Source organism: Cyprinodon variegatus, unplaced genomic scaffold (assembly GCF_000732505.1).
Source record: "Cyprinodon variegatus isolate N-32 unplaced genomic scaffold, C_variegatus-1.0 Scaffold73, whole genome shotgun sequence".
Lineage (NCBI taxonomy): Eukaryota > Metazoa > Chordata > Actinopteri > Cyprinodontiformes > Cyprinodontidae > Cyprinodon > Cyprinodon variegatus.
In genome coordinates, this window is record NW_015150526.1 from 998729 (window position 1) to 1015525 (window position 16797).

At 41.7% G+C, this 16797-nt stretch overlaps 1 protein-coding gene across 11 annotated transcripts in view; it reads left to right on the top strand.

The window, feature by feature from the left end:
• Nucleotides 1-15382, top strand: part of kmt2c (lysine (K)-specific methyltransferase 2C) — an 87306-nt gene extending 71924 nt beyond the window's left edge. For 10 of the 11 annotated variants that reach the window (XM_015372507.1, XM_015372515.1, XM_015372511.1 and 7 more), the window contains 18 exons: nucleotides 875-2512; nucleotides 2644-2835; nucleotides 3188-3352; nucleotides 3443-3572; nucleotides 4632-4779; nucleotides 4865-5049; nucleotides 5228-5361; nucleotides 5566-5842; nucleotides 7180-7319; nucleotides 7921-8034; nucleotides 8119-9238; nucleotides 9323-9459; nucleotides 9557-9699; nucleotides 10616-10790; nucleotides 11585-11701; nucleotides 11788-11861; nucleotides 13338-13446; nucleotides 13529-15382. In XM_015372507.1, coding sequence (XP_015227993.1) covers nucleotides 875-2512; nucleotides 2644-2835; nucleotides 3188-3352; nucleotides 3443-3572; nucleotides 4632-4779; nucleotides 4865-5049; nucleotides 5228-5361; nucleotides 5566-5842; nucleotides 7180-7319; nucleotides 7921-8034; nucleotides 8119-9238; nucleotides 9323-9459; nucleotides 9557-9699; nucleotides 10616-10790; nucleotides 11585-11701; nucleotides 11788-11861; nucleotides 13338-13446; nucleotides 13529-13621 — 5091 coding nt within the window. In that variant the 3' untranslated portion in view covers nucleotides 13622-15382. The remainder of the gene's footprint in view (nucleotides 1-874; nucleotides 2513-2643; nucleotides 2836-3187; nucleotides 3353-3442; nucleotides 3573-4631; nucleotides 4780-4864; nucleotides 5050-5227; nucleotides 5362-5565; nucleotides 5843-7179; nucleotides 7320-7920; nucleotides 8035-8118; nucleotides 9239-9322; nucleotides 9460-9556; nucleotides 9700-10615; nucleotides 10791-11584; nucleotides 11702-11787; nucleotides 11862-13337; nucleotides 13447-13528) is intronic. The other variant, XM_015372509.1, reaches the window with a different exon arrangement.
• The last annotated feature ends 1415 nt before the right edge of the window (nucleotides 15383-16797 follow it).

The following is a 16797-nucleotide window of genomic DNA, read 5'->3' on the forward strand; positions in this document are numbered from 1 at the left end:
TTCTTTCCTGTCAAACCTATAAAACATCCACACAGAATAATTTAAACCATACAGTATCTCTACTGTTATCTGGTGATTTAAAACATCCATATAAAGTCATGATTCCTATATCTTATCTTCCTATATATTATCTAACAGTAAAAAACAATTGCACTTACATATGCAACCCACAGGATTTCTGCACAGCCTGTAAATTATAAAAAATGCAGCATTTGATATAATCATGTTTAAGTTTCTGTGGTATAAAAAAAGTTCCCAACTTTCTTCTTTTGTTTCCTCTATTGGAAAAACTCCCGACTTTCATTTCTGACCATTCTTTTGTTTTTTTGGTTTTACATAAACTCATCTGTCCATCAGTCATGTATCAATTCCTCCATGCCTACTTCCAGTTAATCTATCAGACTTTTTATCCGCCTGTCTCTCTGTGCTCCTTCTCAGGTTCAGTCTTTTCTGATATATTTATTGCTGATTTTGCCTAAACCTTCATATATTTATCTTTCTGTTCATTCATTTGTTAAATCCAATTATCTATTAAGTCATCAGTCTTTCTTCTATCTATTTTTAAACTGTACCTCCTTTTCTATGTCTTCCTGTCCAAAATATACCTGTCTGTCAACCAAATATTTGTCCACCCTGTAGTTTGTGCAGGTTTATTCTGTTTATTAAGTCAAATAGTGAGATTTGTCTCACTTATTGTACTTAGATTCTTTCAAATTAACAATATTTGTTGTGTTAATAAATATATTTATACTTGAAACGGCCCCAAATTTACAGAAAACATATTTGATTTGGGGTTTAGTTATTTATAGATGGAAATGTGTAGCAGCCCTATATATTTGCTGGTATTGATGAGACCATTTTTATTTTTCATCAGATTCGCAAGCAGCAGAAGGAGCACGCTGAGCTCATCGAGGAGTACAGAGTGAAACAGCAGCAGAACAACCTGACACCCATCATGCCTGCTATTCACCCAGGATCAGGCAATCATGCAATGGTTCCTGGTGGGCAGCCTATGGTCCAGCCTCCCATGAACCCCGTGATGCAGATGCCTCTTCACCCTGGCCAACCAAACGCACCGCCACGAATGCCCAACCCGCCGCCTGGCTGGCATCCTGGTGCTCCTATGCCTATGGGTGGACCAGGGATGCCTCCCATGATGCCGCCTCAGGCTCCTGCTCCAAGTTCAGCTCAGCCCCTTCAAATGCCAGTGGGTAACATCCCTCAGCACCCTCAGATGCCTGTTGAGCCCCAGGCCCCACCCGCCCCGCCAGGCGCAGTTAAACCCATGCAGGCGAGCGGTGTGAAGTTTGATGACAACAACCCCTTTAGCGAAGGTTTCCAGGAGCGCGAGAGAAGGGAGAGGCTAAGGGAGCAGCAGGAGAGGCAGAGAGTGCAGCTCATGCAGGAAGTGGAGCGTCAAAGAGCTCTGAAGCATCGTATGGAAATGGAGCAGCAAGGGATGATGGCACCAGACGCACCTCTCACTCAGATGCCGTTTTTTAATTCGGAGCTACCGCAAGACTTCATGCAACCTCAGAGGGGCCCTCTGCAGCAACCGCAACAACTTGGACCAATGTTCCCCCAGCAGCAGGGCATGCAGCGTAGCATGGGCTCCCTGCCTGGAACCTTCATTCAGGCTGACAGAAGACCTATGATGGGCAATGGGATGATGCCCCCTGATATGGGGCCAGGTTTAGGGCCCGACGGTGTTGCTGTACAAGGACCTAACTTTCCACATGCTCAACCGAGGCCTCGGCAGTTTGGTGGACCAGGAATGATGCCTCAGATGCCCGGAGAGGGTCCTCCTTTTGGGGGCGATTCTGCCACTCCTCTGCCATCCAACTTCCCAGGCTCGGGCCAGTCGCTTATACAGCTGTATTCCAACATCATTCCCGATGAGAAAGGGAAAAAGAAAAGGAGCCGCAAAAAGAAGAAAGACGATGACGCTGATTCAGTCAAGACCCCATCAACTCCACACTCAGACCTCACAGCTCCTCTCACGCCTTGCGTCTCTGACACCTCCTCCACACCAACCAGAAACACACACCTCTTTGGAGAGCAGGACCTGTCCCGGTCTCCTTTACTGGGGTCATCGACACCAAGTCATTCAGAGCTTGAGAGGCAACTTTCTGGAGGACAGTGTGGACAACCTACTCCAGCGTCAGATGCGTCAAGGACCCAGGCTCAGGAGCACGAGAGAATCCTCAGTAACATCAAGCTAGAGCAGACTGATGCCACCGAATGCCAAGGGCCGAACGAAGGGCCCATCAACTCAGACATGAACTCTGTGAAGGAAGAGAGAAACAAAGGGAACATGTCGCCATTCCCTGCTGGACAAAGTCCAAACAAGGGAGAGGCTGGCAATGAACTGCTGAAACACCTGCTGAAGAACAAGAGCACTCCTCCACCTGGACTGTCCCAGCAGAGGGCAGACGACGGCCTTCGCTCTGAAGAGGAGGAACCCTCAGACTGCAAAACCCTGCTGAGGCAGAGCTCCATAGACAGCAACGGGGTCAGTGTTTGTGTTCGTAGATCACTGATGTGGTGGTAAACAGTCACTCAGAGGCAGTCAGGGATCCAAACATAACAGATCAGCTTTAGGTTTCACCAAAACATTTCATGCAACCTTTTTTCTACCTTCAGGCTTTCTCTGATGGAACCTCTGAGTTCCCCAGCTCTCTGCTCCCCGAGCAAGACAAGAAGAAAGGGAGGAACAAGAGGCCTCCGAAGGGAGGGGAGAAGCCTGCTTCCCGCTACAAAAAGAGGAAGAAAGAAGGAGATGACAGGCAGCTGATACATTCAGGTCCTGACACCGTTATGACTCAAATCAAACAAGTAAGATTATTTTCTCTCTTCGTTTCACTTTTGTCCTCAAACAGCTAAAATATCTATAGAAGAATTGATGCACCTCTTGTGTGTAAATGTTAAAATTACATCTTAATAAATCAGAAAATGCTCAAAAAGTTGATTCGTCTTAGCGATTGAATTTAAAAACTAAGTTATAGTAATTAATTAGCCAAAGACACATATTTGGATTATTATGGTGTACAGCCATGACGCCCTGAAATTAAATTTGATAATTTAGTTTATTCATTCTTAAAAAAAATGAAAAAAAAAAAAAAACAAGCCTTCTGATTCCCATTCCTATCATCAGCCTCCCAATTGTTGTTGCTCTATCTTCACACAGCAGCTTTCCTTGCTTCCCCTCATGGAGCCATTGATTGGAGTGAACTTTGCCCACTTTGCTCCGTACGGCAGCGGGCAGCTCAATGGAGAAAACCTTTTATCCGGTACTTTCGGCAGTGCCTCACTGGATGGAGTCTCTGATTATTACTCCCAGTTGGCTTATAAGGTGAGAATTTTTTTTTTCAATATCAGAGTTTGTGTTTAGTTCATCAATATTAAAATGTTTGCTTACTTATCATTGGTTCTGACTCTGCAGCAGAATAACCTGAGCAATCCACCAACACCACCAGCGTCTCTCCCTCCAACCCCACCACCTGTGAATCGACAGAAAATGATCAACGGCTTTGCTACCACTGAAGAGCTGGCTACTAAAGCTGCTGCCATGGGTGAGCGTTTAGCAGTCATGTCTTCGACATTTACCTGCGATCTTCAATGTATTTATTGAAGCAGTGCAAGACTTTGAAGAGGAAGAAAAAGTATAAAGCTGTTGTGAAAATCTGTTGAAAAAGTTGAACAGTTTTTATTTTTATGTTACTACTAACCTGGATATTTTAAAAAGAGAAAATTGTTCTTCTAGTTTGTGAAACAGTTGATTAAACCTTTCTGTGGCTGTATGTTTAGAGCCATTATCCTGCTGAGGGTAAACCACAGCTCAGTCTCTGGTAGCCTTTGATAGCTTTTCATCCAGAAGCGTCTCTTATTTCTCCTTATTAACTCTGACCAGCTTGCTTTTACCTGCTGAAGGCAAAGCTCATCAAAGCCTGATTCTCTGAGAGCTATGCTTCATGTTTATGTGCTCTGTTTGTTTTGCTTAACTCCTGCTATCTTCCATTTTGACCTTAAAAAAAAAAATCTTGCTTGCTGGGTTTTCCTACCATAGCTTGTAGCAAACTGAAGAACAGCATTTCCATTTGCTTTCCTTTTTCAGTCGCCTCCTTTTTAATTCTTCAATAAAGACCAGTTTCTCCAATCTGAACTGCTGCTCTTTACAGTTTCTACAGTTACCACATCTTGGCTACTTCTGCTAGCTTAGGTAAACAATGTTTTCCTGGTGATTTTGTAGATGTGGAATTTATACTGAGGTTAAGTTGGACCCAGTTAGACTCTTATCTGCTAATAGAGGGACCAAAATAAATCCAGGAAACTGTGCTGCATACATGCACACATTTTATTATATTTTTATTCTCAAAAAAATATTTCAGAAACCTGTTATGGTTCTTCTACTTTCAAGTTATGTACTTCTGTGTTTTATAATGAAAATATGTATACAATATACTGAAGTTCATTTCGAAATACAGAAGAATTCAATTAGAAGCCTTGGGAAATAACGTACAAATCATCAAATGTTTTTATTTCTTCCAAAAATGATCCAGAAGATTTAGTTAACTATTTAAACAATGTGTATGCTGTTGTTACCTAATGGAAGTTATTTTTCCGTAAATTAGTCTCCAAAGGTCTGGTGCCGAAGCCGCTGCATGTCCCATTCAGAGCTGAGGAGGATCTGTTAGCTCGCGCCATCGCTCAGGGACCAAAAACTGTAGATGTTCCAGCTTCTCTTCCCACTCCGCCTCATAACAACCAGGAGGAGCTCAGGTAATGGATTAATAAGTCATTTATATGTGGATTATTTATTCCCGCTGTGTGGTTTTTGACAGTTGTACTTTATTTTATATAACAGTAACAGAGGACAGGAGCCTTGCAAGGACAGGGATTCACCGGATAGCTTTGTCCCCTCCTCTTCTCCTGAGAGCGTGGTTGGCATGGAGATCAGCCGTTACCCAGACCTGTCTCTGGTGAAGGAAGAGCCACCGTCTCCATGCTTGTCTCCTGTTCTCCCCATGCTCCCTGCCCCTGATGGGAAAGGTAAACACCCACACCCACCTCCATAATTCAATCAGTCAAACAGAATTCATTACAATTCCACAGGTAGTTTTATCACTGAGGGTTTAAGGCCAAATGTTGCACTTTGTTCCTTATCTGAACGCAGCAATGTTTTATTCATTCATGTTCTTCTCTGGTGTTGTTTTCTTAAACCCCTCAGGGTCAGAGGTCAAACTGCAGGACATCAAGACTGAACCTTCGATGTTCTTCGGCTCCCCCTTTGGCCCCATGTCTAATGACTCCAAACAAGGGCTGGTTTCTGTTGCTATCACACTGAGACCAGCTGCAGCTGAGGTAAACTGACTGGATGGCTGCTGCCAGAAATGCAGTTTTCCACTTCTTTTGCATCGTCACGTCAAATCTGCAGTAGTCATAATCTGCTAACAGGATGACTACAAACCAAACGCTCATAATTGGGCTTTAGAGACGATAGAGTTCAATGGGCAATCTTCTGGTTGACAGTTTGTAATAAAGATTGTATGTGCCTCTCTCTCGTAGAACATCACAGGTGTAGTAGCTGCCATTTCAGAGCTCCTTTGTGTGAAGATCCCCAGCAGCTATGAGGTCAGCAGCACGCCTGACAGGCCTCCTATGTCTATGGGTCCAAGGATGGGTCCCCATGGTATGGAGCAGCGGCCTCCCATGTTCTTCCACGGACAGGGAGACCATGCAGTGCTCCACGGTCGGCCTGGACAGATGATGCGGCCCGTTGGTCCACAGGGAATGATGCAGCAGCAGCAGGCACATCCTTTCCATTTCCATCCTAATAGCCCAGGTAAGGGAGGTAAACAGATTAAACAGGGGTTTTACTGAGGGATCATCTTAAACATCCACATCAGTTTATAACTGTATAACTTCTCTACCAGCTTACTACCGTTTTATTAAATAGAAGGTCCTTTGATGAATGATGAAGGAGAATTGGCCGCTCCTCTTATTAGAAATGTTTGAACTCATGCTGTTTTTGCAGCAGGCATGATTGTTAAGCATATTTAATATACATTCAAAAGTTTCAATTGGAAAGTCTTAATGTCCTCCTTTCACCAATAATCAGCTCGTTAATGGTAAATGCACTGAAGTTATTTAGCTCTATTCCATGCTGACATACTGGTCATACTGACCAAAGTCTTAACACAGCAGCCACAATCAGCTAATCACACATATTAACACACTGATACTCAAATCAGTGGGAAACTTTGGGCTAAGTGCGTTGCTTAAAGGTCCACCAACACGTGAACAGGTGAAGAACCCTAAACCTTTTAATAGTAAGATGACTGCTCTACCCACTGAGTCACAGTCACTAATAGGATCTGTATGTCTGCTTTACGGTTACATGGAACGTAATTCAGTCCACCGTATGATATGGTGGGACCAATCACAGGGCAGGAGGCAGGACTATACGATCATAACACTCAGCTGCAGAATTGCACCAGCAACCTTCTGCTAGCATAACAACAAGCTGATGGCCGCAGCTTGTTATGGGGTCATCTTGACGCTTTTAAAACTTTCATCCTCAGACTGTGGCAGGATAGGTCAGTTTTCAGCTCCTCTGACCATGCAGAAAGCGTTCAGGTTGTCATAAAGGCAGCTGTAAATGTCAGTCTAGTCATAAGATGTTGATCTGTATGTCATGGCCGCTGTCGACCATAACTCTGCTGTTCCAGCGTCCTCCAGTCTAACAGTTGATTGAGGACTGTGGGTTCTGGGGCGCCTATAAGTTTGAAGTGGCTCCTTTTCATTCTATGAAATGCTGTATGAATCTTTCCATATTTCTGAGTGCAGCTCTATCAATATATGCATTAAAAAGTTTCAAAATTTTCTGTATGACTAAAACAGCTCAACTGGTCCATCTCAAGATGGAACCAGAAGCTTTCTTCAGGCTGCAGAGGTTTGGTTCCTCTGCTGACTTCTGAAGAATATCTGAAGTTTAACTCTGTGAGATTAAACATTATTTACACCAAATTCAAACTTGATAATCTGGATCTAGCTTGTAAAAATAACGGATGCTGTTGATGACCCTCATGCCAATAATCCTATGTATCGTTACAGAACAAATCAGTGAATATTGTTATTAATGTCAAAGTAAATTTTAAAAATGGACATTTGTTGCCTCAGGTGCTGCTGTAGCTCGAGGACCTGACCATAAGATCCCTGCCAGCCCTGGATGTAAACCCCACTGGTGCTGCCACTGTAAAGTGGTGGTTTTGGGAAATGGAGTCCAGAAATCCATCAAAGATCTCCCTGCTCACATGAAGGTACCGAACACACAGAGCAGAAGATGTTTGCTCTCATCTTGCATTAACAAAAAAAAGCCTGGTTTGTCAAGAACAAACCATCGTCCTTGTTCTGTGTTTTGGTGTTTTGCTAACTTTTGATGCCGCTTTTATTTAAGAAGTGATGTTTGAAAACCTTCACAGGATTCTTGTCCTTCCCCTTTTGCTGATAAGTTGAAAACATGTCTCCCTTTCTTTTGAAATCAGCAACGCTCGGCGGGCTGGTAATTCATGCTGCTGGAAACCAGACACTTAATTGAGATCTCAGCTCAGAAAAAATGCATAATATCAGGCTGCTTCATATTGATTTAGAAATGTTTTCTAGTGTTGAATGGAGATGGTTCAAGGGCAGGTTTATTGACCATTGAATATAAATTATTAGCTGCTTTCATAGTGAAGGCCAGCATCACTGCAGTAATACTGAACATACCTTATATCATAAATCCTCCCCTCTGCAGTTAAATCAGTCTCAGGTCTTCTGACAGGGTAAGGTATGCTATTTCAGGTCTGCATTTCATTCGTTTTTTAAGGTGGTATATGCTGAATTTAACCTGTTAAATGTGTTATTGTTTCTTATCATTAGGAATATGAGAGCCGTTTGAGATCAGATGAAAACCTAGTCTTCTGCAGCCAGGGCTGTTTTCTTCTCTACTGTTCCTCATCATCACCTCAGTCCCGATCAACCACAGAAGCAAAGGTGGGTACAGATCTAACCTGTACATTATAAACACACTCAGTTCAGATGGGAAAATGTTAACCATATTTGGTCTGATGTTTTTAGGAGTCCATGTCGCTTCTCCCCGCTTCTGAGCAAAGTGAGAGTTTCTGCAAAACTCAGCATCAGTACAGTAACAACATGTCCTCCCTGGACGTTCACTGCCTCGCCCAGCTGCAGCCCAAACAGTCCCCCCCCTCCACTCCTCCCATCCCCTTCCCTACAGCCGGAGAAACACCCAAAGCTGAGTCCAAATCTGATGCCCTCAAAGTGACGGTGAAGCTCAAAGCCCGGCCGAGGTCGCATGACGGCTGGCACCAGGGGAAGAGACAGAAGGGACTCCGCTGGAGAAAGTGGACTGTTCAGGTGGTTATGCCTTCGAGAATGAATTCGCAGCTGCCAGAGGAAGATAAGATCGATGAGCTTCTAAAGAAACTAGGAGCATCGCTGCGCCCTCCGTCTTCTCTCAAAGATAAGAGGCGGTGCTGTTTCTGCCACCAGTTTGGTGATGGGATCACCGATGGCCCGGCCAGGCTGCTAAATCTAGACCTTGATGTGTGGGTTCACCTAAACTGTGCTCTGTGGTCAACTGAGGTGTATGAGACGCAAGCTGGCGCCCTCATCAACGTGGAGTTGGCGCTGCGTCGTGGTCAGAGCATCCGCTGCGCCTACTGCCAGCAGACCGGCGCCACCAGCGGCTGCCACCGCCTGCGCTGTACTAACGTCTACCATTTTACCTGCGCTCTGCAGGCTCAGTGCACGTTCTTCAAAGACAAGACCATGCTCTGTCACGCCCACAGGCCCCGGGGAACAGCAGGGCAGGCCTTGGAGCACGAGCTGCGCTGCTTCGCTGTGTTCCGACGTGTCTATGTTCAACGAGACGAAGTGCGACAGATTGCCACTGCCGTTCAACAGCCCGAGTTGGGCTACACGTTCAGAGTGGGAAGCCTGGTGCTGCACGCAATAGGACAGCTCACCCCGTTACAGATGTCTGCCTTCCACTCATCAACCACCATCTTTCCCGTGGGCTACGAGGCCTGTCGTATCTACTGGAGCATGCGCCATGGCAACCGCCGTTGCCGCTATGTCTGTTCAGTTGAAGACAATGACGGGCTTCCAGAGTTCATGATCAGAGTCGTTGAGCAAGGCTACCAAGACTTGATCCTGACCGACACCTCTCCTAAAGGTAAAGGGAGGATAATTCACCCTGTCTTGCGGGGAGTTGGTTTCTTTGCTTAGCAGCTTGTGTTTATTTGCCTTTTTAAAATAGGAGTTTGGGATAAAGTGCTTGGTCCAGTTGCTGAGAAACGAGCAGAGACGGGCACTCTGAGGCTCTTCCCCGTTTATCTGAAAGGAGAAGATCTGTTTGGACTCACAGTCCCAGCAGTCACCAGAATCACTGAATCGGTTTGTTGCTCTAGTTTGATTCCTGTTGTTGTAAAATATCCGTTTGCCGACGAGTGTCTCAATTTCATTTTTCTTTTTTTCTTTTTTTTTGCTGCAGCTCCCAGGGGTGGAGGCCTGCAGCAGCTACTCCTTCCGCTATGGCCGCAACCCTCTGGTGGAATTACCTCTCATGTTCAATCCAGCTGGGTGTGCACGCGCAGAGCCAAGAACAAGCTCCTCCCACACAACGCTGGTCATAAGGTAGCCGAGTGAAGTTAGCTTTTAGGTCTGTTGTCTAAGACTGGGAGAATTATACATTTTGTTAAACATAAAATTGAGTCTGTAAGAATGTGGGACTTGCACTACTATTTAGAATAGTGCATATAAGATGAGGCCAAAGGTGCAGAATCGGATACATTACTTTTGCCACGATGTCACATGCAATCAGTGTGTCTGCTTGCACGACTGTGCTGTAATTTGCACATCTCTGATGTTCCTGCTCTTTTCCAATATCCATTCCTGTAAAAATGTCCATAGCTGTCTGTATATTGGTTGTTTTATTCTCCAGGTGCACAGTTTCAAGTGTTAAAACACTTTACAGTATTTTATTGTTAATCTTTTAACTCTTCACTATTATGTTATTCTTATACATTTTTATAAGGTCCACATTTGTGTGACAATTTTTTTCTGTAATGTTTTTGCTGCTGTAAACACTTGAATTTCCCCATTGTGGCACAATAAAGGGATTTTCTATTCAATTCTATTCTATTCAGTGCCAGCAATGAACCGAAATCTGCTCAAAGGATGTGTTTTACAAACGTTTTACTTTTAGAGCAGAAATTGTGTTTATTGGCCTCCGACTGCAGAAAGGAAGAAATAGCAAACTCACTTTTCATCATTGTGATTAAATGCATCAAAATATTCGGATGAAATCTTAAATCTATTTCTTATTCCTATTAGCTGCTGTGGTAATGGTGATGTATCTGCTACCATCTAGCAGAATCTCAAAAGACAATTATTAGTCATTGGTTGGATAAAAAAAAAAAGTTTGCCAAAGTAATTGAATGTCTAGTAAGCATGAAAGAAATATCTATGAACAGAAGAAACGTTTACAGGATGCTGTCAACAAGGCAGAATCTGATTTGTCCTTTTTTGTCATTTTGCTTAAAAAATGTAGGCCCCAACCACAGGTTGTGTCGAGCAGCAGTGCCAGGTCAAATCAAAACGTGGCCCAAGGAGAAGGTGGCGTCCCTCATAGCAAGACTCCAGTAGTGCATCCCAGGTCCTCCCAGTACCGCTGGATGAAGAGCGAGTGGAGGAGTAATGTCTATCTGGCTCGCTCCCGCATCCAGGTGAGTAAACCTCCCTTCATTTAAGCTGCTGATTTACTGGATTTCTAAAGATCTAAAAAAAAAAAAAAAAAAAAAAAAAAACCTGATTTAACTGCAAATGCAACATAACCAAGCAGTCAGCGCCTTTGACCAATTGCTGGATCCGTAGCCCTCATCACTATTGTTTCACTTATGAAAATATACACTGTTTAAAATGTAAATAACAAATGAAAACACATACAAATGAATTCTGGTGTATAAATAATATTTTTTTACTCGTCTAGATTTAGAGCCTCCAAATGTTCCATAATATGGTTTAAACAATCCCAATAGGTTCATCTTGTTTTACAATAATTTACTCCTAAAATATATCTTTTTCATTTATTAAATATTCAACCTGTCAACCTTGGTTTTTACATTAGGTCTGTTCTTTCATTGATAAGGAGATTAAAATAAAGCCCTTAGATTATTTACTACTAGCTTATAAGAAGGTGTGGATTTAACAAGGTTGGGGATTTCAGTAGTTGGTTAAAACCAATGAAAAATGAACATTATGTTCAAATCTGAATAAAGCAATGGAAATATTATTAGTTGATCTTTGTTTTCTCCAGTTTCTTGTTCTATGTGTTAGCATGCTGGTATAACAGGGCTTTCTGCAGTTGCCAGTCCACATTATTGTATCAAACTTACTGTAGATGTAAAGATATAAGTTTGTGACATTAACAAATTTGAATGAATGCATGTATGCATGAATAACCCCAGTTTTATTGTTGTTGATTCTCATTGGAATCCATTAAATGATGATTTCTGCACAGGGCCTTGGGCTGTTTGCTGCTAGAGACATCGAAAAACAAACCATGGTGATTGAGTACAATGGAACTGTCCTCCGAAATGAGGTTGCCATCAGGAAGACCAAGGTTTACAGATCTCAGGTAAGAAATAAAACAAAGACACAATAAAGCAGCTTTTGTCTTGATTTTCAATTGAAAGTAAGATTTTCCTTTATATTGCCTCACAGAACCGAGCGGTGTTCATGTTCCGCATCGACAGCGAACATGTCGTGGATGCCACTCAAAGTGGCGGGCTGGCAAGGTCTGGAATTCAACCAATTATGTCTGTTATTTTCACGCCTGTGTTTTTGTTCATTTTGTTTTTAGTTCGACATTTCTACTTGTTTTTTTTCTGAATTAGGAAAAAAAAACAAAAGAGACCATTATTGTTAATTAAATCTGGATAAGCTATAGCATTAATACACTCAAACAACAGGAAGCTTTATCAGTAAACAAGGGTTTATTGGTTTGTTCTGGTAAGCTGGTTTGTTTCAGGTCCCAAACTGTAAATGTTATACATTTAATCTGGATGCTGAGGGATCTGAACTCTGTTTCCGTGCAACAGCTGAGAAAGGCTCCCATCAGGCTGGAAGAACACAGGCTGCAATCTGAGCATCTTGTTCTGCTCAGGAATGTTGGGTTGAACAAAACGTTCTGGGAAAAATTATCATCCGAATGTTCGTAAAACAGTTGTTAAAATGATCGTAGCTTCAGCTTCGACCCTTGATGTCACGTCTCTGCTTCCGCATCTGAATCAGATTTCTGGATGACCTCAGCCTGCAGTCTGGATGTCTAACTAATTATTTGACTCAGGTGTGTTAAATCAGAGATGCTTGTAACCGGCCCCAAATGACCGTATTTAAGGAAGCCGTTTCTAGATCATTCTACGTTTGCTTCTCACACTCTTAAGCCCCGTTTACACTAACCTCTGAGTTCTGACTGAGCTTGGATCCGTTCCGGTCTTGGTTCCTTACAACCATTTACACATCACTCTAGCACGGTTCCTCGCCTCCTAGTGACGACCTGCGGTACTACTGCTCTCTAGACGGAAACAAGCAAATCAACACGGCGGCGCCCGTAACATTCAGGAAGTTTGATTATTTTGTGATATTTTGTTGTTTGCGGAGCGTCAGCTGAAGAGCCTTTGGTAAATTTAATTGACAGACTGGGATTTTGGGAAGTGGATACGAAAAATTGATAGTCTAATCAGGGCTTACAGACACAGAAAACAACGACCAAATGTTGAGGTTCCTCACACTGCAAAGCAGAATCATCACTGGAAATCATGTGGCAATGTAGGGAAGCTTGTAGTTTTATGAATCTCTAAATTTTCATGATTTTGGAGATGAGGTGGTCTCCTCCTGGGCTCTTTGTTATCTTAGAACCATGCCAGATCTGAGCCGTACTGATGATCTAGTACCAGTTTAGTCTGGTTGGGTTGTGTCTGGCACGGTCCGAACAGTTTTTTGTGCCATTTACACTCATCAGTTTTCTCTGTTATCGTGCTCAGACCGATCTCAGCAGGGTTTCAAAAGGGTAGTGTAAATGGGGTATTAGTGATTCGTCTTACTACATCTGGTTGTGGGTATATGTGATTGGAGTGGTGCAATCCTCTACCTACCAACATTAACCAATGTTTCCACAGCTCAACACTGAAAACAGGTTTCAGAACTGCTCTTTAAAAAAAAGGTTAGCATAAGGAAGAAAAAACCTCATAATTTTCTGTTTTCTTCTTCAGATACATCAATCATTCCTGTGCCCCCAACTGTGTGGCGGAGGTGGTCACCTTTGAAAGAGGCTACAAAATCATCATCAGCTGCATTCGAAGGGTCGAAAAAGGAGAGGAGGTGGGTGTGTCAACAGACTGTAAATAAACGTTCATAATTGTCAGTGTTTAAACAGATCATATGTTCCACCTTTGTTTTTCAGCTGTGTTTTGACTATCAGTTCGACGCCATTGAAGGCCAGCACAAGATTGCTTGCCATTGCCGAGCTCCTGAGTGCAGGAAGTGGATAAACTGAGCTAAACATCTAAACCATTCCTCACTTGGCCGAGTGAGGGGGGGGGACATAACTCCACCCCTCCACACTGAAGGCGTTTTAACAAAAGAGAAGGGTTAAAGGTTAGTTCATCAGGATCATGGGGTGGAAAAGAAAAAAATCCAACACGGTAGCAGGATGTGACTCGTGCCATATGTAGAAGAGGCTTTAGTGGAAACGCAGAGCCTCCATCTGTCTGTATGTATCTGCTAGTTTATCTGTGGTGTACATGGGGGGGTGCAGAATCCACCAGCGAATGAGAAAGCACTGTGCAGGGTGCGGCCTTACTGCTAACTAAGGGCAGGCCCTTTTGTTATATAATAATGTATGCCGTTAGACTAAATGTAGACATCACTGAATGAGGAATGTACAGCAATGAATACCGTGAAGGGAATATTAACTTGCACTAAAAAAAAAATAAAAAAAAGGAGAAAAAAAAAACGAAACAAAAAAAGAAAAGAAACAAAAACATACACACAGAAAAACGTTTAAATACTTGATTCCATGAGTCAGCTGTATCATAGGTCTCCGTCATGTGATTTGTGTGGATTTTGAGAGGTTTTTTTTTTTTTGTATTTATTACTGAGTGAGTGAATTTTATTCTCCAAAATGACGAGATTGAGGTAAAGAAGGCTATTGTTTCTGAAGATTGAAGAAGACATGCTGTTACTTTTGTACAAATGTATATAAAGAAAACTATAGGAATAACCGACCAAATACTACCTTAACCTTCTTGATGTTTGGGTGTTTTTAAAACTGTTTTTGTTTTTATTTGTCATTGAAATTTATTTAAGATGGACGTTATTTCAGTTTGAGAGTATATATTATGATTATTCTGTACAGAATTTGTAAAATAACCACAATAATTCACAAAGTATTTTTGTTGTATTAAAAGTAAGGTATTGTAGCGTAGTGATTTTTTTTTTTTTTGTGACTTACACATACTTTGACCACTCGAAAGAAATATTTTTGTTGACAAACGAGTTATTGGTTACAGAATTTATAAAAACAAGAGACTTCAGAGAGTAAGATCATTGTGATCTGTCTGCTGTTAATCAGGTCCGATTTTAAAGAACTGTGAATTAGGAGTTAACCCCCACCCACCCATCCCCAGCAAAAAAGAAAAAAACAAAAAAAAAAACAGCTTTTTAACTTTTTATCATGAATAAAAGCAGCAAAGTGTTTTTACTTTACATTTTGGGGGGGAAAAGGTGCAAACATCTAATCTTATAATGTAGATGAACCAGTGTGTGACAGAGAGAATTGTATGCGGAACAGAAGGTTGTTCTGCCTTCTCCTGGGACAGAAACAGCGTTCTGCTTAATCAGAAATATTTCTTATATACTGACACTTCACAAGTCACAGGCTTAGAAACAGACGAGTTTTTGCGTGCACAATTTCAAGTCGACTGTAAAATTTTGCAGACAGTCTTAGAACTTGTAATGTATATGGCATGTATTTTTTTAACTTTCTGAAAACTCAATTGTATATATTTTCTCAATGAATGGTTGTAACAAAATTGTTTCTTGGATATTTTTCTTCTCTTGTATGATACGACATCCTGCCAGTGTGTTTGTGCTACATTTTCTTGGTCGTGTAAAGTAGTTGAGAATTTCTTCATTTTGTTTTTTTTTTTCCTTCTTTTATTGTCGTTTATTTTTGAAAATGCCTTTTGAAGTGTACAGAGTATGAGGTTTGGATTTTGTGGAATTGAATTTAGAAACATTTACAAAAATAAACTATTTTACATGTTATGGGTTGTGTATCTTGTTTCACAAGTGGTTAATTTTTCAGGATAAATTGAATAAATATGTTTCCCCATTAGAATAAAAATAACAAAATTACTAAAAAAAAAAAAGGCTCATGAACAAGGTTTTGAAAAATCTTTACCTGCAAGTCAATATTCATTAAAATAAGCCACTTTGGCTCACACCACCCACTGGAACACAAACTTTCAGACATCAGAATCTTACAACAGGGAAACACAAAGAACAGAAACACATTAAAGATGCTCTCCAAACCTGTCCCCAAACTGGGCATTTGTCATATCAGCAAGGAAATTCAAAAGACACGCAGCAGAACTTAACAGCAAGAAGATTAAACGTAAAAACAATGCCATCCCATATGTGCCTGGATTCTCTGAAAAACTTTGGAGTATTTCCTCCAAACACAAAATCCCAGTACATTTCAAACCAAACAACACCCTTAGACAGAGACTAGTGCATCCTAAAGACAAAACCCCCAGACCAAATATCAGAGTGGTGTATGCAGTTCAATGCAATGAGGCACTGAGGACCAGAACGTTCACATTTTAGATAAAGAAGTCAGGTGGTTTGAAAGGTTTGTGAAGGAAGCCATTTATTTTAAGAAAGAAAAACCAGCCTTAAACAGAGGCACTGGACTCAGTTTCAGCTCTAAAAAACCTACAACCCAGCGATACAGTGGATTCCTTCCTAATACCACCTCAACCCCCATCGTTATGCAGGGGAACAAAATATCTCACCAGGTCAGCCAGACCAACAATGACCTTTAATGAGGAATGGGCCAATATTGAGTGTAGCAGGCCAGTAACTACCTCAAAAACTCCCATTATTAAGGGGTGGAGCGGTTTTTTTCAGTTTCAATGTTCATTTTTTCGGAGCCATTTCAAGGCTTTTGTTGGGCTACTCTATCAAAGCCTGGAACTCAACTGTAATCAAGACATTTTGAATTGAGAAAGCTTCCTGGATGGGAAGTGAAACGTCTTCAAACTTGGAAAACAATGTCTGGTGGTTTGTTTTTTAACTTTTAAGTTTTTGGAATGACAATGACCTGGATGACTGAGAATCTCCACCAGCATATTAAAATAAGTGTTTCTTTTTTGTTGTTGTTTTTTCTTCAATTGCGCAGGTAAGCGAGAAAAAAAACTACTAAATTCTCTTATTTCAAGTGCATAATATCTGATTTTCTTAAAGGTAAAAATACCCCTTCTATATACGGGATATAGAGGTCAAACTGCACACAGATGGGGTTTGTTCTTCATTAACTGGGTGACGGCTGAAGGATCTTATTTAGAGCTGTAATTCTGAAGGGGTTGAGATGCAGGAAACACTTTTTTTTATTTATAAAAATGAATTTACAACCTTGAGTCTTATTCCTTTCCACCCAACAATTTTGCA